At 42.4% G+C, this 23,836-nt stretch overlaps 2 protein-coding genes across 2 annotated transcripts in view; one reads left to right on the plus strand and one right to left on the minus strand.

Moving 5' to 3' along the window:
- Positions 1-12,517, plus strand: part of slc25a21 (solute carrier family 25 member 21) — a 95,252-nt gene extending 82,735 nt beyond the window's left edge. The window contains exons 5-11 of the mRNA XM_034235479.1: positions 1,295-1,361; positions 4,971-5,030; positions 7,062-7,169; positions 7,266-7,430; positions 9,010-9,191; positions 10,229-10,281; positions 10,839-12,517. Of these exons, the coding sequence (XP_034091370.1) occupies positions 1,295-1,361; positions 4,971-5,030; positions 7,062-7,169; positions 7,266-7,430; positions 9,010-9,191; positions 10,229-10,281; positions 10,839-10,900 (697 nt within the window). The 3' untranslated portion in view covers positions 10,901-12,517. The remainder of the gene's footprint in view (positions 1-1,294; positions 1,362-4,970; positions 5,031-7,061; positions 7,170-7,265; positions 7,431-9,009; positions 9,192-10,228; positions 10,282-10,838) is intronic.
- Positions 12,518-15,475: 2,958 nt separating this feature from the next.
- Positions 15,476-23,399, minus strand: pax9 (paired box 9). The gene is made up of 4 exons (XM_034235243.1): positions 23,250-23,399; positions 22,056-22,667; positions 19,980-20,119; positions 15,476-16,468 (listed from the first exon to the last, which is right to left on the minus strand). Exons 1-4 carry the CDS (start codon positions 23,251-23,253, stop codon positions 16,025-16,027), a joined length of 1,200 nt encoding a protein of 399 aa, XP_034091134.1. The 5' UTR covers positions 23,254-23,399; the 3' UTR covers positions 15,476-16,024.
- Between the last annotated feature and the right edge of the window lie 437 nt (positions 23,400-23,836).

Below are 23,836 nucleotides of genomic sequence, written 5' to 3' on the forward strand. Positions count from 1 at the left end.
GAGAACGGGAAACCATAACTCTTCCAATGATTAACACAGCAAAATAAAATACTCTTTGATATAGAACAAATAGGTTTAAATATTTGGTTTTAGATTAATTAATTGTAGATGAATTATATAGTTTAACTCTAGAGAAACACCATTAGGACATGTGTGTATATTTAAGAAATATCCAATCACATTATTGTGTTTTAAACTAAGGAATTGAAAAATAAATCAAACCAACAACCTAACCAGACTGGACATTTGCTCTGTAAATATACTCCACAAAATGGATTGCTTTCAAAATACAGTGTAAACTGTAGGCATATATCTATATATGCATGACTCAGTGTATCATTTTATTATTTTTCCTGCCGCCAAGTACGCTTTAAATCATGGCAGGACATATGATTGAGGATAGGCAAACTATCAAATTGACTAAAATTATACGGCTAGTCTCTTCTGAAACATTGGGTATATCAAGGTCTGAAATAAACTCAAATAATTTCCTGCGGATTCCAGGGGAACTTGTATGCCAGGGTTTGTGGTTTTAAATATATGTTGGTACTTATGTTGCCAAGCAGCAGCAATATACTTTCCGTTTCCATTTTCTGAGCTCGGTATATGTCCCGCAGTCCATATTCAGAATGGACATAGTTTTGAATGTGATAAATATATACATATAAATAATAAGAAGGTAGGATGTATCATGTCATGCACACAGGATGCCCAATAAACAGACAACTCTCCACATAGATAATTATATTCATTAGGGTGAACTCCCCTTTAATGCACTGCTGTAACCAATGTTATCATTGCATTTTAATTAGGTTTGTGTAGATTCACTTGAAAAATCTGCACATTACCTGAAAGCTCAAAAAAGTTCTGAAACATAACTAACACTAGCATGGTTTTTTTTCCAAAATGTTCAGCTGTAATGTAAAGGATAATATACATTTGTAGTTAATGGGATAACAAAATGTAAAACAACGGGTATGGTTCTGTAAGGCTTCTGTCCTGCTACTTCACACACAATCACAAAATATTGAGTTCTGCTTGCGACCAACAGTACAATAAGAAGAGATACTCAATTTATCATTACATATAGTAAGGAAAGCATAAATCTTCATAAATTAGAAATTGGTTTTATGGCATATTTCTTAGAAAATACTTAAAATATGAATCAATTATTTGTTCAGCTCTTGACAGCATCTTCTTTGATTAAAATGCAAGGTGGAAATTGAAACGGCATCCAATAATAATAATTGAATGATGATAATAACACTTAAAAATGTGTCTACTCTTGTTACAGAATCTCCGGTTTCTACAAAGGGATCCTTCCTCCGATTGTCGCGGAGACACCAAAGAGAGCAGTCAAGGTGAAATGAAAGACACGCATATTGATTCATAGAAAACCACACAACTTCAGGTGCAACGCTCCAGTTGTAGTGTGAACTACCGAATAAAAACAGTCTGACCACAGGTTGCTTTAACATGGCACACACACGCTGATTAAACAAAATGACATGTCTGCCTCCTCAGCCACTCCTATTTGTACTATTCCTACTAAATATTGACTTACAAGCAGTTAGAGCAAGTCTTCCCCTTGAGCCTCCATTTATTGATATGTGTTTGTAGTAGGGCTGCTCGATTATGGCAAAAATCATAATCTCGATTATTTGGGTCAATAATTGATATCACGATTATTAAAAACGATTATCCATTTACTTTGAAAACATGAATTTATTGGAGAATTTTTTTTAACAGTATGTTTTTAACAGTTGATTACCCTGAACTTTAAGTATAACTCAACTGAAAAACCAATAAAAAAAAATTAAAAAAATTAATTAAAAAGTAATAATAAAAAAGTAATCGTTTTATTTCGATTACGTTGTTTTCGTAATCGTTACAAGCCATAATCGTGATTAAAATACGATTAATTGAGCAGCCCTAGTTTGTAGGAAGACTTACAACATGTAATTGGGGTGAGGTAGGGGGGATAAAAGGGAGCCTGAAGCCTGGCATGGAGCTGCTCTGTAATGAGATACTGGACACGGGTATGTGTGAACTTTAAAAATAAGCACACACACTGAGAAAATGGGGTAATTGCTCACACAGTGAACAAAGCGCAGCAAATTAAAGCTCCGATTAAAACGATAGTTACGTATGTAACTACGGTTCTATGAATACTGGATGACCGCCAGAGGCGGTGCTTTAGCACTGGATATCTTCCGTCTCGCGCATGCGTAGGTCGAATATTTATATCAATAAAGTCACGTGTGACCTCGTATGACCCCGGAAGGCATAAGTTCCGGTGTTGTCAACGAGTTCAGTCCTATGGAATCTTCTCGCGGAAACACGAGATTCCGAGTGACCAAGAAACTCTGGCGGTCATCCATCCAGTATTCATAGAACCGTAGTTACATACGTAACTATCGTTCTATTTCATCCTTACTGACCGCCAGAGGTGGTGCTTTAGCACTGGATGACCTATACCAACAGAGTCACGAGGAAGTCTGAATACTCCCCCTGCTATAAGGATGGCCTAGGCTAGAATGAAGCAGTGCGTCTACCAGGAGCGGGGGCGAGAACACCGCGCTCACTGGTTGAGTTAATAGCGAATGCCAGATGCAGCGTAGGCGGGAGCGGGGTGCGAGAACACAGCCTTCACCAGCTACCTGCTGAACGGAAAGAGTAGAGCAACGCTCCTACTCGCCGAACACAAAAGGGATGTAACTACACCCATGTTACCAGCAGAGGGAGCGGGAGCGAGAGCACTGCCTTCACCTAGCTGAAAAAAAAAGAAGTTTCAGCAGGACAGCCTATCCAGTCGGCTGCTGCTAGAATAAAGCATCACGTCTACCAGGAGTGGGGGCGAGAACACTGCTTTCGCTGGTTGAGTGACAGTGTCCAGAGCCACCCCAATGAAGGTTAAGCTCTGAGAGGGGTTCAGACAACTCTTCTCCATGTTCACCATGAGGCCTAGCCGGGCGACATGAGAGAGAAGGAGAGCCGTGTCCTGGATCGTCTGTAACCGGGATGGTGCAAAAGATTAACCAGTCGTCTAAGGAGAGGGAGAGTCCGAATGGAACACCCTCAACTGGAAATGACGGCCTCTGAAGGCAAAGCGAAGAAACTGCCTGTGATGAGGCACAATAGGCACATGAAAATAAGCGTCCTTCAAGTCGACGGATGTGAACCATTCCCCCCTGGCCACGGTACGAAGAACGTCCGCTGTGCTCAGCACATGGAAAGGTAAAAGGCTGTGAGATGGGGTCCACAGGCTCGATTGCACCCTTGGCAAGGAGGACTGACAGCTCCTGGTTTAGGGCGATTTCTTTTGCCAGGTCGCTTATGGTGGTCATCTTGACCCGGCTGAAGACTGGGGGCCAGCGTCGGATCTGAAGCTTGTACCCTTGGGTTAGGTGGAAACCACACAGGGGTCTGAAGCTTGAGCTACCCGGTAGTTGAGCTGCTGCTGGGAGAGATAACCAACAGCCGGCCCCAGACCCTCAGTACCTTGCCCCCCGGCCTCTGGCTCTGGGGGGGCGACGGTTAGGCACCGGATACCGAGGCTGCCTTGGGGGCGAGTTAACAGGACCGTAGCGGGCCAGCCCCCTCGTGGGGCGCTGAGGCCCATGGTGGGCACCGGGGTGAGCCGGTGGACGGAGAGTCCTACATGTCTCTGATAAGGGTGACTGTGTCAGCCAAACCTGGCGACGAGTCTGGACGAGAGTGGACATCAGGTGCCCAAGCTCTCTTGACATCAGAGCGAACGCCTGTAATGAGGCGTCACTGAGGCTGGTAGAGGAAGCGCTAAGAGCATCCTGCTGCGGGGAAGCTGAGAGGGAGAGCATGAGGTGAGAGAGGGAATTGCCTATAGGCCCATGCGCGCCACTGCATCGTAAGCCTTAGTGAGCAGGTCATCAGTAACCCGACATTGGAGTCGAGGGCACCTGGCCTCCGACCTCAGAGCTTCGTCAGGAGAAACTATGAGGGAGGTAATGGAAGGCTCAACAGCCGGCGTGTGGTCAAGGCCAACTCTTGCCGCATCCTGCATGGCTGCCAGGGCTCGGCCATCGGACGTTAGACTGTAAAGAGCCTTAGTGTCCTCCAGCATGCATGTAACTTCCTCAGATACTCACAAGAGGGAGGAACAGTAAAGGTTGCGAAGAGTGCGCCTAAAGAACACACTGGCAGGCGCTGTTTCGGGCTGCTGCGCATCCAGCTGCTGGTGAGGCAGTGCCATGCGAATGACGGTACCCATGGAGCCGTCATCTGCCTCCTCCGAGGGACCATGAGCTGAGGTACAGGAGCCAGGCCCAGAAGCATGGGATGGGCTCTCCCCGTCATACTCATCAAATTGAGTGGCTGAAGCTGCCATCGAGAACACATCGTCATCTAGAACCAGCTCAGCTACGGGTGGGCAGCGGCGTGCTCTGCACGGGCACCAGAATGGAGAGCCAAGAGGAGTGACTTCATCTGGGCTAGCTCAGTAGTGAGTAGGTCCACCCTGGAGGACAGCCTATCAGGCTTAGTCCTCTTCTTGGGCGGTGCACCTGCAGCCTCTGCGGCCCAACGCCTAGGATGGGTAGGTTGGGCTGTGCAGAGTCGACTGTGCAGGGGGAAGGCCACCCTCAGTCAGTAGTTCAACCTCGGCTAGTCTAGCAGCTGCCCCAGGATGAAATAGAACGCCTCTTCTGGCGCTTTGTCCTTTGATCAGATAAACAAATGACTATGAGCGTTATGTGTTTCCTTCTCAGAAGTGTTTCTTCCCACTGAGAATGTAATCCAAGGTTTACACTACTGTATCATTTTAATGTGCTAGTTTGGTTAATCCAAGGCTCACCTAAATTGCCCTTTGTTCCGAAGTGTCTTTTAAGGTAGCTGCTTCTGATAGTGTGCATATGTGGTTGTGTAGAGGTGTACATTTAAAACATGCTCTGTGACTTTCTGACAAGTAATTTGTTCTGATATTCCCTCTGCAGTTTTTCACTTTTGAGCAATACAAGAAGGCGCTGAGTTTGACCCCTTTGTCTGCTGGTGTGGTGAGTCTTTACACACAGAAACACCTGAACACACTCTCACCTGAAAAATAAACACACACAAGACCAGGAAGTGCGTTACACCCTGTGTCGGAAATCAACATATCGGCTCATCTGCCAAAGGCTGGTTAAACAAAGACTAATGCCAAGAAAAATATCACCAATCACCCAGTTATTGTAATTGTTCCCGTCATTGCAGATTCATGTAAACCTAGAGAATTTACTGCACTTGCTTTTCTTTCTTTCTTTTATGAGGCTATTCACCTGTTGACCCTTAACCCTGCATATTAATAATAATAATAGCTTAGATTTATAAATTGTTGTTATATATACAATTTGAATCATGGCAGCTTTACTGACCAAACAGAAGGTCATCTCACATTAGACAGGACAGAATGTAAACATCTCGAGTGGGGATTAAGTGAAGACGTATACATAAAGCGACATCATTTTGTTAAGCCCAAATGAAAGCAGTGTTGATGCAACTCACACATTTAATGAACTTATAATAACTTAATTAAGGTATACAAAAATAACAAACAACAATCCATGAACCAACTTCAATAACTATCCATATGGAGAAAACCATATACGGTATTTTATGTTGAGCAGGATTATGGTGTAAGAATCAATCCAAGTAATTTGTGTTACTTGGAAATCTCGGTTTAATTTTTAATTGAAAGGGATTTATATTAAAATAAAGATGTGAGCAACCAAAACCGTTTTTACATCTGAAATTAGTTTGTCGAGTCATTGTTTGATTTCAAATCCAGTGTGCTTGAGTGAAGCCAAAGTAATTGCAAACAAAACTCCAATCAAACAGACTCAAGTCTATGTTTGCTTGGAGATTGTTAATTCCAGAGAATGGTTACAACTCAGGCCATGAATCAACAAGCGGTTTCATCCATCTCCACCAATCTGGTTTCTGTTAGAGTTCCACGGTAGACGGATCCACGTTACCGGGGTGCGGTCACCACACACAGCCTATTCAAGTGGCAGCCAAGTGTCAGTGTGATTGAGCGCTTACCTGGAACTCGTCTTGTTTTTAAAGCCATTGGTGGAGAAATATTTACCTGTCCCATCCATCACGCTCTCCACCTCCTCCTTCTATCTCCTCGTCGTCCTCTGCCTCAAGTGCCTCCATTTCCCCTAGAGACCCCTGCGTATCAAGTGCCGTAATCACATCAGATCATTAGTGCAAGGGAATTACACATTGCTGCTGACTGGCTCCCTCTCTCTCGTCTATTCAGCGGGGCACAGCTGAATGTCCTCACTCTGATTAATGAGGACACACACAGTAATAATACAAATAAGGAATTAAAAAGTGGCTGGCTGGCTGTGTAAACATTGTGAGGCATGTCTGAGAGGATGGGTCCCGGGGCCCTGACAGCAGGACAAAGAGGCAGGAAGAGTAATGAGCTAAAGACACGTTCTTGACATGTTCCCATTACGCTTTTCCGTGAGCATGCACCCACACACTCATATACTGCCCCATGCAAAAACATGCCGTGTTGCAACATCCATGATTATATAATTACAAGTCAGGGTTATACATTTATAAATAGCCAGTATTCTTGTTACCTCTTTGGGTGGCACATTAAAGTGCTGTGATTACAGGAAAATAAGTGATTATAAGTTGTTTTTCACCGAACTTGAATTGAATTTTTTCCGACTTTCTAATGATGAATCTTTAACAGCCTGTTTTCACAAATTCCTTTTTTCTCCCTTTTCATTCACCTTCCTATACCTCCTGTCTGTCATCTCACATTCTGTCAAATTATAAAGCACACAGGTGTCTTGTGTGTTTTCATTAGTCAAACAGCAACAATGACAAGGCGTGACAGAAACAAATGTCCATTTTAAACGAGTCTTTTGTCTCGGGGAACAAGTTCCTGAAAGCGAAACTCTGATTCAGCTCTTGTAGCTCGGACACGTTGAAAATACTCCTCTTTGTCTACATACATTTTTCAATTCTTCTCTGTCTCAACCCAAATATTATCTTCTCATACTAAATCATGTCCGTCTTCCCTCCAGGCGCTCTCTGTAGCAGGGCTCGGCGCAGGCTTGACTGAAGCAGTTGTCGTCAATCCATTTGAAGTGGTGAAAGTCAGTCTCCAGGCCAACAGAGACGCCTTCAAAGAGGTTGATACAAATAAAACTCTGTGATGTGTTTCTACAGATGGGGTTTTTCGTCAGCATGTAAATATCCTTCTTTTTAATTCATTCTCTCCAATTCAGCAACCGTCTTCCTTCGCTCAAGCAAGACGCATAATTAATGCGGACGGATTCGGACTGAGGGGCCTGAATAAAGGACTCACATCGACGCTGGGACGCCATGGAGTTTTCAACATGATCTACTTTGGCTTCTACTTCAATGTCAAGGATGCTATTCCTACCAGCCCGGTAATAATCCAACCAAAATCTGTGATCACATCCCGGCCTCAAGTGCTGGAAAACAATTGCAACCTAAGTTTCAGACAAACCAAACTGTGTGTTTGTAGTCTTGACTACACTTAATTTCCCCTAAGTTCAGGCTATATGATATGCACGTGTCCCAGCCACCTCGCCTGTGGGGGAATGCAAGTGTTTGACAGAATGATTAGTTAGCCTGACTGCCATGGAGAGGAGGAAACAGAAATCAGAGAAGAGCTTGTAAGATCAGCCTCGCTAATACCTCGTCTGTTTGCTCGTCATAACATCCTCAAAGTCTCAGATTACACATCCGGCAGCGCCTGATGTCCCAAACAAAAGTTAATTTTGTTTAATGGAAACGTTACCATACGCCAGTTCCACATGTACAAACCGGAGCATTAGATTAACTCCAATGAACTAATTGGAAGCAGACAACGGTACCACTTTCAAGAGAAAGTTACAGTGGGTGCCCAAGCGCTGCTATATTCAACATTTTTCCAGTGACGCATGTTATACAGAGAAGCAAGTGGTCATCGTCTGAATGATAATTATGTGGCTGGATGACCCAAATAGCTCTCTTCTGAGACTCTTTCGGGAATGATCCATCGGTATGTACGGTGATGGAGTGATCTTGTTTGTGAGAGGCTAACAGCATCTATTGTTGAGGCAGAAAAGGATAAATACTGCGGCCTCCGTCAGTTTACAGGCAGAGCTGATTATGGCATTTCTCCAAACCCCCTTTGTCCGCAAAATGAGCGATGGGCTTGCAACTCAAACGTGTCCATATTCAAATTGAACTGTCCGAGCTCAGGCATCTCTCCACCTCTATTTTAACAGTACAGAGGTGGCAGATAGCACACTGCCATCATTCACAAGTGAATGTGTGAGGAGATGTTTGCTTTAGGCTGTTAGGAAGTGGGTTGATGGGTGTACTTAGGCCGAGGGTATGTTACCCCCCTTCCCCACATCCCACTTAAAAAAAACTGAAGAAGTGGGATTAGCTGTTGATTTACCTCGGCTCTCAGGGTGTCCAGCCGCTTGAGAAAGGCCTGGACCAGAGAGGCTGCTGTCATTTGTAAAAATATCCCGGCCAATTAGCTGTCAGAGCTCTCTGAGTCTGGGCTTCTTTGGTACAGTAATACCCCTGTGCCGAGTCACAGCCCAATTACCCAAATTGTCCCCATATGCCTCCCCAGTCTGCCTGCTTGCACCCTGTTTATAAATCCTCGGTCTTGGCTCTCCCAAAGAACATGTGCTTCTGTTCAGCCAATCAGAACACTGCACCACAGCCAGGAAGCACTAATCTGCCCCCCGCTACCATAAAATGATCAGGGCTTTCATGCCAGCTTTGCAATCATATGCGCAAGCCCCCTCATTCTCTGCCCCACTTTCGCTCACATATACATAATGTCTCACGATTCACTTTGTCAACTCTGTGTTACTACTACTGCTCTCAGTTTTATTTACTATTAATGCCTTTTGCAATGATTCCTGACACCTGGTGCCCTCTCTAAAATGTGCTTGTTGAACCTTAATACTTTATTTGAATCATGTATCTCTTCTTCGCCAGGACCCTACTCTGGAGTTCATGAGGAAGTTTGCTATCGGCCTGGTGTCTGGGACCATCTCTTCCTGCGTGAACATTCCCTTCGACGTAGCCAAGAGTCGCATCCAAGGCCCCCAGCCCGTGCCCGGAGAGATCAAGTACCGCACCTGCTTCCAGACCATGGCTCTGGTGTACCGGGAGGAGGGGTAAGTGAAAGCAGGGATAAATAATTTATCATCAGTATATTAAAAATGGAAAGAAAATGGTCACAGATGCATCCAAGAATTAATGAGGCACTCTGTTTGCCTTGTTAGCAATGAATAGTTGGTTATCTGCCAAAGTGGCTGTCAAAAAAGACAAATGTAGCAGCTGCAGCTACAAGTTAGCACGCTTGCTGCAGTGTGAGTTTCCTGCGCCAGCTACAGTGGAAGTGCATGAACGGCTTGATGCAAAGCTGTGATCCGAGGAAACCAAAGGGTGACGTTACATTGCGGGCTGTATTCCCCACGTGTGTGATCATACATCTCTGCAGTCTGTCAGAAGTACAGTAAACGTTAACATATTTTTGAGCCTCAGAGAATGGCAGCTCTAAATGGAAGCTTCAAGAAAAAGATGTATGTTATGTTAGCAATTGCCCCAGGCTCTCCACTTTCCCCCACGCAGCTCCACTAGACAAGGGCCAGCGAGATGTTTGTAGTTAGTGGACGCAGGAGCCTCGGGGGCTGCTGCAGGAACGGCACTGAAACGCTGTCATCGCAGGGGTGCGTCGAGGGTGCCCCCTCCGCCACATCCAGTCCCCTGCTCTAACACAACACAGTCCCAGCTAATTAGTGGTCCCTATGGGAGACGTCGTTAAGCAGACCCTAACGAGCCGCGCGGCGCTCCACGGGTCAATCTAATCAGACAGAGGGCCAGGGAGGAAGTGGGTCGAGCCTTATTAACGCCATCAGTGGCGGGGGCAGGGAGCGGGACAGGGAGCACGAGGCGGAGGCAGCCAGCCACTGATCACCTTGAATGCATTAAGGGGCAGGTACTCGCCACTGCTGGCCGTTAGACCCCAAATATGTACCTGACGGGGTGAGAGACAGACAGGCAGACAGACAGGAAAGAGCTCACCCCCACTCTCAGCCTACACACACGGACAGTATGGATAGAGAAGTGTTCTCTTGACGGAATTTACATGTTTGGATTTAACTGTGGTATTTTGTGTTTGCACATTATTAAAATCCTCTTTTTCCTACAGGTACCTGGCGCTTTACAAGGGGTTGGTGCCCAAGATAATGAGGCTTGGACCAGGTAACAATAAAAAGCTTTATATACTAACATAAACATTTCTTTATAATCACAAGTTGTCTTTTACAGCAGATGAAAAGAGTTCAACTAGACCTTCAAGTTTTAGTTTGAATCATTTTTAGATTGGTAGACTGAAATGTATGGAGGTTTTTCAAAATCTCAGTTTATTAATATAGACAGAACCCCCAAGTCATGTTACTGTTAAAATACACTTTGAATGACTGAGTGCACTATTTCCCTCTCTGATGTCTTTGTTCTATCTATATTTAACTGTGTACTCAAGTCACAAAAATGTAAAATCGATGTTTTGCGTACGTTTTTTAAAAATATTTATAGAATTGAAAGGCAACATTGCGAGTTAGAACCACTGCCTACCCAACTTCTATTTGAAAATGTACCCATCTTTTTATTTTGTATCTGTAATATTCCTTTGTGTTTCCCAGAAAGTCCACACGTGACACTAAAACTCGGTTTCTATTGGTTGTGTAGCTCTCGCTGTTTATTCACTAGCAGGGAAATAGGTGTTGATTCACTGTGGTTTCTCTTCTGTCGGGTTACAGGTGGAGCAGTGATGCTGCTGGTCTATGAATATGTGTCTGGATGGCTACAGAAGAACTGGTAACAAACCAAAAAACACAGAAAGAAACCAAAGAGAGTGCCTTATGGATTTTACCTCATTGCCAATATTCTTAAATGACTCTAACGTCAGACCAAATTAGTTTTTTTGTTAGTTTGTTTTTTCTACATTGAATACACAATTTTGCAGAATAATACCAACTCAGAAACAATATATTTTAAAATGAAGCTTTCTGGGTAAAAACGTAATCATCTAAGTTGCCTTCTCAGGAATTAAAAACAGCTGCAATACCAATATTGACATTTCAAGAGGATTTAACAGTGAGTTTTAAAGGACCTGAACACATATTTTCTCAATCAATTTTCTACTATAAGTCCTACAATAATACAATACTTGAAATTAGGGCTGAACGATTAATCGATTTTAAATCGAAATCCCGATTTTAAATTATGCAATTATCAATGCGCAAAGCCTGCGATTTTTTTCTTTTATTATTTTTTTCTTTCTTCTTCTTGTGTGTCAGTCATCCACACCAATCAGAAGTGGCCCATGATAGAAGGTGATAGACAGATTGATCCAATCACCTGCCAAGTATTTTTGAAATACTTTTCCAAATGGCTTCCAATGGAGCTTTCCTAGATAGTTTGGTGAAACCATATGAGTCAGGTTAGCAATGCTCCATCACATGTTTTACATCTATTACAGGGTGAATCTCAAACTGAAGCTCGACTTTAAAGCAACCCAACGGAAGTTTCATGTAAGTTTAGTTCTTTCACTCGTAGCTCGGGCTGCGGGGCTGCTAGAGACGGGAGCATGTTGATGCGACCTTCCTAGTCGGAGATATGGCCACATTTTACAATAAACTTCCGTTGGGTCGCTTAAAAACAAATATCGCAAATCGAATCGCAATATCTGTCAGAAAAATCGCAATTAGATTATTTCCCAAAATCGTGCAGCCCTAGTTGAAATGCAATACAGATTTAGAACGGTTATTGATATTTCACATGTTGTGCTTTATGTCAATTCAGAGCTACACCTCATGAGCTTTGAGTTGTGTGAATGTTTGTTTTGGTGTAGTAGCTTATTTAGTCAAAAAACGAAGTTAAAGTTACATTGCTTATTATAGAAAACTGGCTTTCAGTGGGTCTAATTTTAAGTTTCAAATTAAATACAACATGAAGAATTAAGTGAAGGCAATTTACAAAGGATTTACGAAATATAGTATAGACTTTCATTTTATAGATGCACAGTACATGTTTTATGAATTATATGAAGAAACAAAGACTTACCGAGTTCACACGAGTCTCACTTCAAGATGTTCCTATACAATACACACTTTTCGTGTTAACATCTCCATATACAACAATGTATACGTGATTCCAAATATATACTGTGTTCGCGCCTATATTACTGAGCCTTACTGTAATCATTCATGCAGGAATACTTTCTTATACATTTCTACTATAGGCCTATTGCAGAACCTTTTTAATGAATTTATTGTTGCATGACTGATCTTTTATTTTCATTTCTTAAATTAGATTAGTATGAAAACTATTATTAGTAAGAAATTGTGTTCACTTTTTCTCCTGATGTGGAATGTTAGCATTTGTTAAAAAGTGACTTGAAAGATTTGGTTAAAAATAAAGAAAGAATCAAATTAAACTTCCTCTGTCTGTGTGTTGTGTTTCTGTCTGTGTGTTTAGTACTTTTTCGTCCTGTCAGTTTGATGTTGTTCCGTGTTTGTCTCTCACTGGGAGCGTTCCAGCTTGGCATTGATACAAGCGTATCACTTTACCTCACTTTACCACTTCTCCACCTTCCTCCTCCTCCTCTTCTCCCCTTCTCCCCTCCATCACAGCACTCAGTTGTTTGAGAAGCTGTCAGCTGCTGAAGTTGTATTAACCGACCGAGTGTCAGCCGGGGAGTCGCTGCCTGAGCGTAGCTTTAGTGCAAGCTAAAACAACAAGCTCAAGAAATGCAAATGTACTGCAGGAATGGGGGGCGGGGGCCGGGGGTTACCGCACACATTCTCTCACTTTGCCAGTCTATCTCTTACACAAATATGCACGAACAAAAACACACACACACACACCTGCTGCACAGCCTTCAGGGTAGGCTCATCTTAACCTCATCTGGTAGCGGCTTACACTGAGCCACGTTGGCATTTGACAGTCATCATTAATGTGGGAGTCTCTCACTGCCAATATGGAGCGGCTCCCGGTTCTCTGCCCAGGGGCCAGTGGTGATAGACTAACAACTGCGGCTTGCAGACTGATTGAATTGTAAGCACTTAACGTGTCCTTTCGGGTAAAGGAGGGCTGGATGTGTATGTTTGGTTCTGACCTGACAGCTTGCTGCGTGTATTACCAGGTAGCTTAGCAACAGAGCCACCCCTCACCTGAATTCCCTGCACACACCGCGCCGATCATAAATCTCCAGCAGCAAAGTCCCCCATCTCCTCATTTTCTTTACACCCTTTCCATGCGTGTTCCTCGTCTCCGCCGGTTACATTTCAATTGAGTGGCTCCACTTTGACGAGCCTGCAATTTAAACATGGCCGTACCTGTCTTTCCCGCTGTGGTTAATGATTAATATACATTCAAATGTCCAGGATAACATGTGAAAAGCAGTGATTCATGTCAGAGTGATTGGACATGGGACTGAGTGTGTGCATACCAAAGACACTGCTCCAGACATGTTGTGATTTTCCCAGCCCAGTCTTTTCTTTTTAAGAGGTTTTACTCACCTGTGTGCTCAGCGTTGCTGTTTTAAGGAATTAAGAAAACATTCTGGCTGTTGTCAGCTTCTTTTAGAAATGTCCATGGAGCAGAAACACACTCTCACCCTGCTCTCTGCTCTGTGTTACTCTGCAAATGGCTGTCTTGTTTCTGATTGCATGTGGAGAAGTAAAGATAACCATATGACACTGAAGTCAGACTCAACATCATTAATTATAAACACGTGTCTGCATCTATTTTTAAAACTTTTAGACCCTAGCCTCCATTAAAGCTGACCAACATTAGACTACAAGAGCAAGGATTATTAGACCTTCGAGAAGCTTTTCCTCCCGTCTAGAAAACACACTGTTCCTATTTTTTAAACACTGGTGTCAATTAAAACGACCACATTTTAATTTCGTTGCATGACTCAGAGGAGGCTAACAAGACTGTGCTCAATTCTTGTAGCTTAGTTGAAAGGAAAAGTTTAGCCTTGTAGGCTTGTAGGCTGAGGTAAAAAAGAGCATGTAACATCTTTTTCATGCCACTCCGAGAGTTAACCATCATTTACTGTACATGATGGATGGTGCATGGTGAATGGGTGGCTGCTACAGCGAGTGTATGATCATCACGTCCCTGTGATGTGGTTCACATACGGTCAAAGAAACACTACGATCCCTGAGCAACGGTCCGTGACCACTGGCTGCGGGGAAGAGTGCTTTCCAAGTCAAATCAGCTCCTGCTAAGGGAGGACTGTTGACACTGTCACATGCAGGGCCTGTTTACGCTGCTGCACCCCCCCTCTGCAGCAGGTAGAGTTATGTAAAAGAGCAGGTGAGCAACATCAAGTTATTAATATACAACTTCAAGCCCAGTTTGGTTTTCACTGCGGGACTAGACAGGTCTTGCTAGACACACTTGTGATTTATTACACTGACCCCCCTTAAAAGTATTTTTGCATCATTTTGCAGACATGTCATTTGTAAACCAGGCTGTGTGCTTTTCCTTTTGTAATTAACATGTTGGGTCGGCCCTGGGGAGCCCTGTTTGGGCCCTGTTTGTGGCGGCTGTAAGTTCGTGTTTGGGTCTCATGTCTGATGACCGAAGAGACCGCATTTGTGCTCTGAGTTCAGCGCCGAGTCTTCGATTCACAGATCTCAAAGTTGAAAGCATCAGCGATGTTCTAATTTATTGTTTTTTATGTGCGCCTGAATCCTTCTCAAATATAACTTTAAATTATAATGTTTGACTATAGACCTTGGCTTTAATTAAATATAGTAATGTTTGACAATAGACCTTGGCTTTAATTAACAAATGCTTCCCAAACTTCCTGATTTCTACAAAAAAAAAATCAAACAGCGAGATTAGATAATATGATCTCTCCATATTTCTGTAATACTAATGTATTTTATATTTTTATACCTCCATTTTCAACCCAAATATCTGCTTCAAACACTACATTTATTGGAGACATTTTAAACAATATAATTGGTATATATTTACACGGTGTATAGATGTAGAAGTACTTAATATAATTTCTTTAAACCATGTACTTCTGCGGGATTGAGCAAATATCCAGGCATACATGTTTATGAAAATAGAAAGGGCCATATGAAGTTATGAGGTGAGTTTATTTTAATGACTTAAGCTATGTGGTGACAAAGCCTGTGTGCGCCCAAAGCATTTCTGATGAACTCTCCTAGTGAGCCGTGACGCTAGGTAATAGAATCACAGGCTTTGTATGAGCGTGCACATATATTATTTATGAAAAGTAGTTTCCTGTTCATGTAAAACAGGCCGGCACGCGACAATATTAGGAATTGACCTATAGTAAGCTACACTGACACTGGGAGGATAATGATATGTCATGTCTTCTCTTAGAATAAAAACTGTTGAGGCAAACTCCATGGAGACCAATAACAGCCAAACAATTTAATAAGATACATTCAATTTCCTTGTGCAACATTTGTCAATTGTTAATGCTCTAAACTCCAACATAAGACCAATGCCAATTTTGTCTAAACATGCGTGGAGATCCCCATGTTGTCTGTAAGGCGAATTGCACTTCATTCAACGTACCTTAATCTAATAAATAAGACTTCTCTCTGGAGCTCTCGCATAGGCTACATTTTTAGAGAAGTTGGAAAATAATGCTCCATAAGGCTTTTATCAAAACGTAACACAAAAAAGCATACAAACATATTTAAAAGAAAAAAACGATAGCAATTATAAAACACCCTGAAACACTAATGCAAAGTTTCCCCCTCTTCTTTGATTGCTTACTCATGAAGTTATACATTACCCCATTTTGCCCAAAGACATTTGCAGAAGTGTGCAGTAAAGAATCTGAGAGGAATTGTGTTGATGGATGGAGTAGCAGTCTTACATCAGTCCTTCAGTACACCTGTCTCTTCTCTCAGAAAACAAGTTTGTTAAAAAAAATAATTTCTGTTTATTCCTTGTGTGTCTTTGGTGTGACTGTGTGTCGCAGGGACAAGAAGGGGGCACAAAAATGGTTCCTGGGGCCGAGTCCTTCATAGAAAGGAGACATAGGGATCGTATGAAGCCGCATGGGACAGACTTGGTGTCTCCTGTCCTCGCCAGGTCTCACTCCCTCCCCCTTCCTCTCCCGCCACTTCACAGTGCCAAGGCCGGCGACTGGGTGGATGGCGTCATGGTGGGCCGTCGTGCCCTTGAAGGCCGAGAAGGCGGCGATGTCACAGTTGTGGGGAGATAGCGCACTGCCACTGCCCGGCTGCCATGTGGGACCGGTCACAAAGGCCGACGTGGTGGCGCTGTACCCCATGTAGGGTGACACTTGGGTGGTGGGAGGGTGGTAGGGAGGGATGCTGGGTGCTGTGACATAGCTGTTCACTGTGGGCAAACCATTCAGCGTCTGGAGACAAGAGAGAGAGAGAAATCTGTGTTAAATGTCTGAAAGGTCACTGGTGACTTGGTGGAAATATCATGTTTTGTGTTTTCCGTGTTGTAGTTTTGCTTGTCAAAAAAGGACAATATTTGACAGAAGACAATTTTTAGCTACATTATTTAGTGACCCCCAATTCAAGAAGACACACACAAGCAGCTGAGTTATAATTGAAAAAATCTGAGGAAAAGTGAAAGGAATAGTGATTGAATTATAAACGGCAGAAACCTTAAATTCAAACTTCACAGCCACCACATAAAAAAACAATTTCCCCAATTTTGATGAAAGTATGAATGATCAATTCTGCTCTCTCCTGATCCTGGAACATATTAAACATAGATAAAAACCATACATGCATGATTACCCCTCTGTCTAAGGGACTTGTTTTCTGCCCAGAAGGGGACGTTTACTCCGCCGGCGTTGATATAGCACGTCAGACGATGGGAGACAGGGTGGTTGGGGGCGCCACAAAACAGATGTCATGAGAGATTGAGAGTGAAAGGCCAGGAAGAAGGGAAATATGATAGAGAACCAGGCGAGCATAGGATTCGGAGAATGAATGGGCTTTGCTTTTCTGGCACAGTGACAGGACCTAACTTGAGGAATTCACCAAAGCATTTCAACAGGGAGGCCGAATTGCTGTTCCTGGGTGGTCTGCGACTACTGAGAACTATTTCTAAAATTCTGATCATTTCTGTGTTTGTTGACCTATTTTTATTGACTGCCAGAGTTGCCGGCTTTTTGCTCAAAATATATATGAATAATTTGCTCCAAGCTGACATTTGTGGTGATTTATAAAGCTAAACCATAGAGAGAAAGCAGTTGTGTGTTTGTGCGCCTGTGGGTTTCTGTGTTGGGTACTTGTGGGGCTCTGTTTGTGTGTCTTCACTTGGCTCACCAAAACTGAATCTTATTTTAGAAATAGCCACACAGACTTTGAGCTGCGTTGAATTCTTTTTTTTTTAAGTCGGTTGGAAAAATGTTAAATAACACAAAAAATTGACATCTTCCCCCAACTAAAAGCATTATAAATCACACACACAATACAGTAGGCATACAATACGTATACTCCTAACAATATAACAGGAAACACCTTCCAGTATAATGTGTCACTACAAGAACACTTCTCCTCAGAAATGACCACAGAGTTTAATCAACACATGCTGACACAAAGTCAACAAAATTAAAAAGTTTACAAAGGGTGTGTTTATGACTCTTGTATTAGATTGCATTGTTTGTTTAGGTGTACCTGTTGTAATTGAACATACTTATGTCGTTCACACTATATTGTGTATAGTATATACACATATCTTTGGACTTTGTTTTCATTTCGTAATTATACATCTATACAATATGCATTATGCTGCCTAACGAAACAACGTGTGCTGCGTTTAAAAACCTTAAAAAGTAGGTTAGGTTAATCTTTTCTTATGTTAGTCAGAATATTGTATTTATAATAATACACGTGTTGCTGTTTTCATGCCTTTTTGAATGAGTATTAATAAGAACAAGTAAAACCAGAATACGGTTTGAATAAAAGCATTGACGACATTCATTCAAATAATTGCCTCAAACGGATTAACTTTGTCACGCTCAGCTTCCATAGTTTGTTAAAATAAATCATCAAAACTAATAAAAGGCATGTTTATCCTGCTCGAAGAAAAATAATATGATATTACGTACACGTGTTTGTGGTCAAAAAACAACTTTTACTGAATGTTTCAATCGAAACATGAGCGGAATCACGTCCGAGCCGCCGCGCGCCCTGAGCTCGAGACTTAACCTTAAATCTATTTTAATGATCATCTTCTTCCAGAGAAAACCCCGAGCGTCCCATGGGTGCATCTGCCCTGCAAACAGCGCCTTTAGGCCACATGTTACTCAGCCCTCTGGCCTCATACCGGAGTCGGAGTGCGTGATTTAGGCCGACTCGAGATGCGTTCAGGGTCCCATTTGAATTAACTTATAGCAATAACAACCTTAGGGAGTTTAAATATTAGGCCTGTAGTGGAAAGTAACATGTGGAACAACGTGAGTCTTTTGTTTTGGAAAGTAACCGAAAAATATAAAACTCTACAGATCGCTCCTTGCATGACGTCTTTTTTTGTTACTGTTCCCCTCACTAACACAGATCCCTTTAACTGTTACATCAGATGTGAGCAGATGCACAAACGCACGGTAACTCCTCCAGTCTAATGGTGGAACACTACTTTGCTTCACCATACACTGTTTTTCATGCAATAAACTGTAATTTATAGAGTTGTTATTTTCTGCATTTAATGGCTCACTTCTGTTTTTGTACAGTTAGTTTTCTAACCGCTCTCAGACAGTCACTTCGAGCTGCTGCTAATCTCACTGCATCGGGGCTGTTTCTGCGTAACGAGCATTACAACTATAGCCTACCACCCTTGTCATAAAAGTGCAAAAGTCAATTATGCGCCATGAAATTGTCGTTTTTGAGAATTGCACGCCCCTGTCAAAAATAGATAGTAGCCTATACCTATACTTTTAAAAAATAAAATAAAATCCCATTCAAATATTTGTAGGCTACTCGAGCTACTAAAAAATATATTTGTTTTTCCAAATGATGTGAAATCACTTTAGTGCAAAGCAAGCTACTAAAATGTATTTTTTTACATACAATTTGAGACTAAGGAACCATCATATTCATTTATAAGCCTACTTATGCGTATGGTCTTTAACATTTGAAAACGTTATTTAATTTTTTTTCATTATTAAATGTGAACATGTGTTTCGTGGAAAAAAATCGCTGCATTAATCCCAACCCAGATGTATCTTTGATTAGGCTGTTGCACGTTTATGTACTGACTTTATGAACTTTGTGCATAATATTTATTAATATGCAGTTTGTTTTTTTTAGAAAATATTAGCTTATATATTTAGTTTTTTGCAATAGGAAAAAGACACATGATGTTGTGGTCAGTGTTCCTTCCATGCAGCCCAAATCCTACATGGATCCTAACACTGAAACCAACCCATTAAAATCCTGTAGGCCTATGTTTTAATAATTTACCAGGAAACCAAAAAAGGCTACATGCTGAGTCTTTTTTTTTACAGTCCATCTAGCTTCTGAGTGTTAAGCACGCTACAATTAATTTTAAAAACCTTAACATGTCGAGGTGGAAAACAAGAATCAAGAGGAATCACAAGGCTATCCAAATCTCTTTAACCGACTAAATATTAAATGAGTTATACTTGGATGATTCATAAAAGCACTGAACATGCAGCAGGCCCTATGCAAGTCAAAAATAATAAGATATAATAAAAGGCACCATTACCAGCTAGCCAACCGAAGGAGAGCATTAAAGCTGTGGAAAGTCCTAGCCACATAATTGTATAAATAATAATTAAAATATTAGAGAAAACTCAAGAGTTTAACGCAGTTGCCAGAAGTTTGGATAGACTCTATTGTTGAAAATTAGGTTACAACATTTATTTGATATTTATATATTTGTTTTACCTGTGTGTATTGTGCTTGATGTTCTAAATGCGGTTTATCCAAGCCATTGACAAGTGGAGAGCTTGCTGGTGGGAAATTAGTCCTGTTAAAAGTGCTCCATTCTTCTAGTTTGGCGCAGGAAAAGGATGGACTGTTACTAACTGAGAAAAGGAGAAGAGAGGAAGAGGAGATTATAAAATCAGGAAAAAGATCCGCACAGGCCGCATCCATCAGGCCAGGTTAGCCAGGCTGCATAAGAACATAAACCCTGTGACATTTTGCACTAAAAGGCGAGTATTTGTTATTTTAAGCCCAAATGTATCACACATCCTATTGGCTTTCGTATGCATGTGCGTGTACTTTGTTTTACAAAACCTTTCAGGTAAACAAAAGTATCAGTTCCAGTGTCCAACACAACATTTGCATAATCTGATATTGACACTTTATAACTCTTGGCAAATTGATATATTTGTAATAAAGACGTTTAAAATATAGGAGTTTAAAATGGTTAGCCTCGACTTTCTCTGTTCGCCATTATGACTAAGAACATTGAAAAATTGTAGAATTATAATTTGCGTATTTTTAACAGGCCTTAAAGTAAATTGACAGAGTGGAACTAAATGTTTTAGTTCCCCCTTAAAATCAGATTGAGGCCCAGCTGAAGATGGGCAGGGCGGAGAGACGCCTCTCTGGAGGGTCAGGGACATTTCAGCCCACCAAAGCGTCTTCCTGTCGGGGGACAAATTAGATTTACTTTCACCGTCTCCCTCCTTTGAGTGTAATGGATATATTAGCCTATATAGCTCCCAACGTTTACACTGAGAATTGCAAGCCCACCAAAGGTAGGCTATAACTCGATTAAGAGCCTTTTAAAAAATATTGAACACGAGAAAATATTATTTTTGATGTTTGTAACTGAATCCCAACATATCAGCAATTTACTGAATGCAGTTTGTGCGTTTTAATCGTGTGTCTGTATGCGCGTAAAATAAAATAAAACTCAAGTTAAATAAAGAATAGCTTATGATACTTACTCCTGCACACTGTGTTTGGATTGTTTAATTACTAGGCCTATTTCCCATTTTCCATACATTCCAAATATATTAATATTAGTTATCTGACTTGTGAAATCACTCAATCAAAAACGAGCTCTTATCCCACCAATCTCCATTAAAACCTTGCATTTAAAACTTGCCACAAACATCTGCTCATAACTTAAAAATACACAAATTGTTTGAAAAAGGCAGCCTTTCAAAAACACATTCCTCCCACTTGTGATTTTTCGTGGATATCTGCCTCACATTTGTCTTGTTTAGATTGCCCAAATTAGCTTTTCGCATGGCGGTAAAAGTGGAGAGGAGCCGGGCGTGTTTGTGTGCATGGTAGCCATGAATCCTGACAGCACGACGGCTCGCTAAGGACTGACAGCACTTCGCTTCCTGCCACTGGAAAACAAGCTCTCCGAAAATCCCTTTCACAACACCGAGCCGGCCATTAACACTGATTTATGCCGGATCCTGTTTCACTGTTTCCAAAACAGTTGTGGTCTTGTTGAGTGCAAGCCAAAGCTATCCGGGCCTACCTGCATGTCACACACATACACGACAAACATACAACAGAAAACGCCTATTAATGTCAAGCTAGTGGGCTATTTAGGAATCACCGTCAAACCTGCAGGACACGCAGCACTACACACAATGTCTGGCTCCGAGTCATGGCAAACATTCAGCACAGCACACCTAATTTTGATGCACTTCATCCCACTGCCTTTCCCTCCGCTGTCCCTCTAATATTCCACATCCGCCTCTTAATTATTACTGCAAGCCAAACCATCTGTTTCTGAACTAACCTGCCTCCCTTTCAAATCAATATCAGCCGCCAGGTCAAATGGCATTTAAGCTCTATCCCTCTATGGAGGTCATAAAGACCAAGTGGTTACTTTTGGAGGACTATAAAAACAATTACAATAACTCAAAGTAAAAAAGTAAAATTCTCTTTCAAACATTCACATCCTTGCGAGCAAAACCCCCTTTAAAAAAGCTGTTTAAATGTAGTGCAATAAACAAATGCAACCGCCCTCCGTGCAGCCATGCTTACTTTGTTGCTCTGTAATAGACCGTATCCCCAGAATATCTGTGACAGAGTGCGAGGAAGGCCATATCCTGTGCATGGCCATGTGTCCGGGTAGGGTGTGCATGCCTGGGGGAGTGGGCACTTTGGAGGTCGGGTATGAGTATAAGTGGTTGTAGGGTATCGTTGGCTGTGGAGGGGGGTGAGGCTGCTTGCCTGACTCGTACTGGCTCTGCTGGGACAGATTCCCGATCTTGTTCCGGAGGATCCGGCTGATGGAGCTCACTGACGGCAGATTGAACTTGTCGCAAACCCCGTCGGCGAGTAGCCTGTCCCGGATCTCCCAGGCAAAAATCCCGGGGTCCCTCTGCTTGTATGTCCGTATGTGCTTGACCACGGTGGGTGTGGTGACCCGCGGCTTGCTGCCTCCGATGGCCCCTGGGAGGATGGAGCCCGTCTCGTTGTATCGGGCCAGGATCTTGCTGACGCAGCCGTGGGACACCCGCAGCTGCCGGCTGATGTCACAGGGTCGGATCCCGAGCTGGGCCAGCTCCACTATCCGGAGCCGGATCGCGTTGGGGAGCGGCCTGCCGTTCACGAAAACACCGCCGAGCTGGTTCACCTCACCGAAGGCAGGCTCTGGTGTCACAAACAAACACACAAACGAGCAGAACAATGAGAAAGCTATTAGGTAACTGAGGCCCACCAAAGACTCTTTAACCCGGGTTAAACTGCACATTTAAAATGCCTGAAATGTATTAACAAACACTTAATTGTGCACGATCATATTGGGAAAAGCTGTTAAATGTTAAACTTTGCTTTTTATATAGTTATTGCACATTTTATTGGAGCGTTATCCAAGCGCGTTAACATGTAGTAATAGCCCATTATAGTTTAGTATAGCACATTGCTAGTGCATTCACGAAAAAAGTGTTCACTGTAAAATACAAAATAGTTCATTTTGACCTTTTTGTTTTTTTGAGTAAAAAGTACCAACCCATAACTGGCAGAAAGTTGTCTCTAAACTTTACGCGGATGGTATACTCGCATGTTTCTGACAAATGTCATAATTCAGTATGCTGGTGTCTTCCTCTGGAGTCCAGATTTATCTGACCCATCAAACACATCACATACACGGTATCTCTTCATATCTCTCCCACCTTGCCGTTGGACCTTTCGCTGCATCTCTGACAAGAAAAAAACGATCCCACATGAACTCACCCATCGTGTTAAAGCCGCAAAGGAAGAGCACGGCGTCCGGGTTGTGCCTCCTGCGTGGATCCTGCTCCTCGTCCAGCGTGTCCACTGTCCAAAACCGCGTCCACGAAAATCTTCTTGCGCGATAAGGAACAAGAGGGACAAAATGCTCGATCTGTTTCCTGACGGCGCTGGAGACAGGCTTACATTTCAATCTGTTGAAATTAGGAGGCTGGACTTCCAGAGCTTCTCCGCCGCTGATTGGCTCAGCTCTCCATTAGACTTTCGGGATCGCTCAAAGCTTCGCTGCTATTGGTCCAAAAGTTTGACATGACAAGTCCGCAGAGATCCCCCCAGTCCTCCTCCTTGTCCTGCTCGCTCCCACCAGAAAGCAAAGCTGGGATATAGCACCATGAATGCTTTTGTTATTGACACAGATATGGTGAGTATAAAGATATATCAAGATTTTGGATCAGATCTTTAGATGTGGCACTACATAAAATATGTGTAAAAAGCTCAATTTAGAAACCATCACAAAGAACCATCACCAGAAATGTTTTTTTAATGAAAACGCACAAGCTTCTACAATTTAAACCCTGTAACTTATAATG

This window comes from Gymnodraco acuticeps, unplaced genomic scaffold, assembly GCF_902827175.1.
Source record: "Gymnodraco acuticeps unplaced genomic scaffold, fGymAcu1.1, whole genome shotgun sequence".
Lineage (NCBI taxonomy): Eukaryota > Metazoa > Chordata > Actinopteri > Perciformes > Bathydraconidae > Gymnodraco > Gymnodraco acuticeps.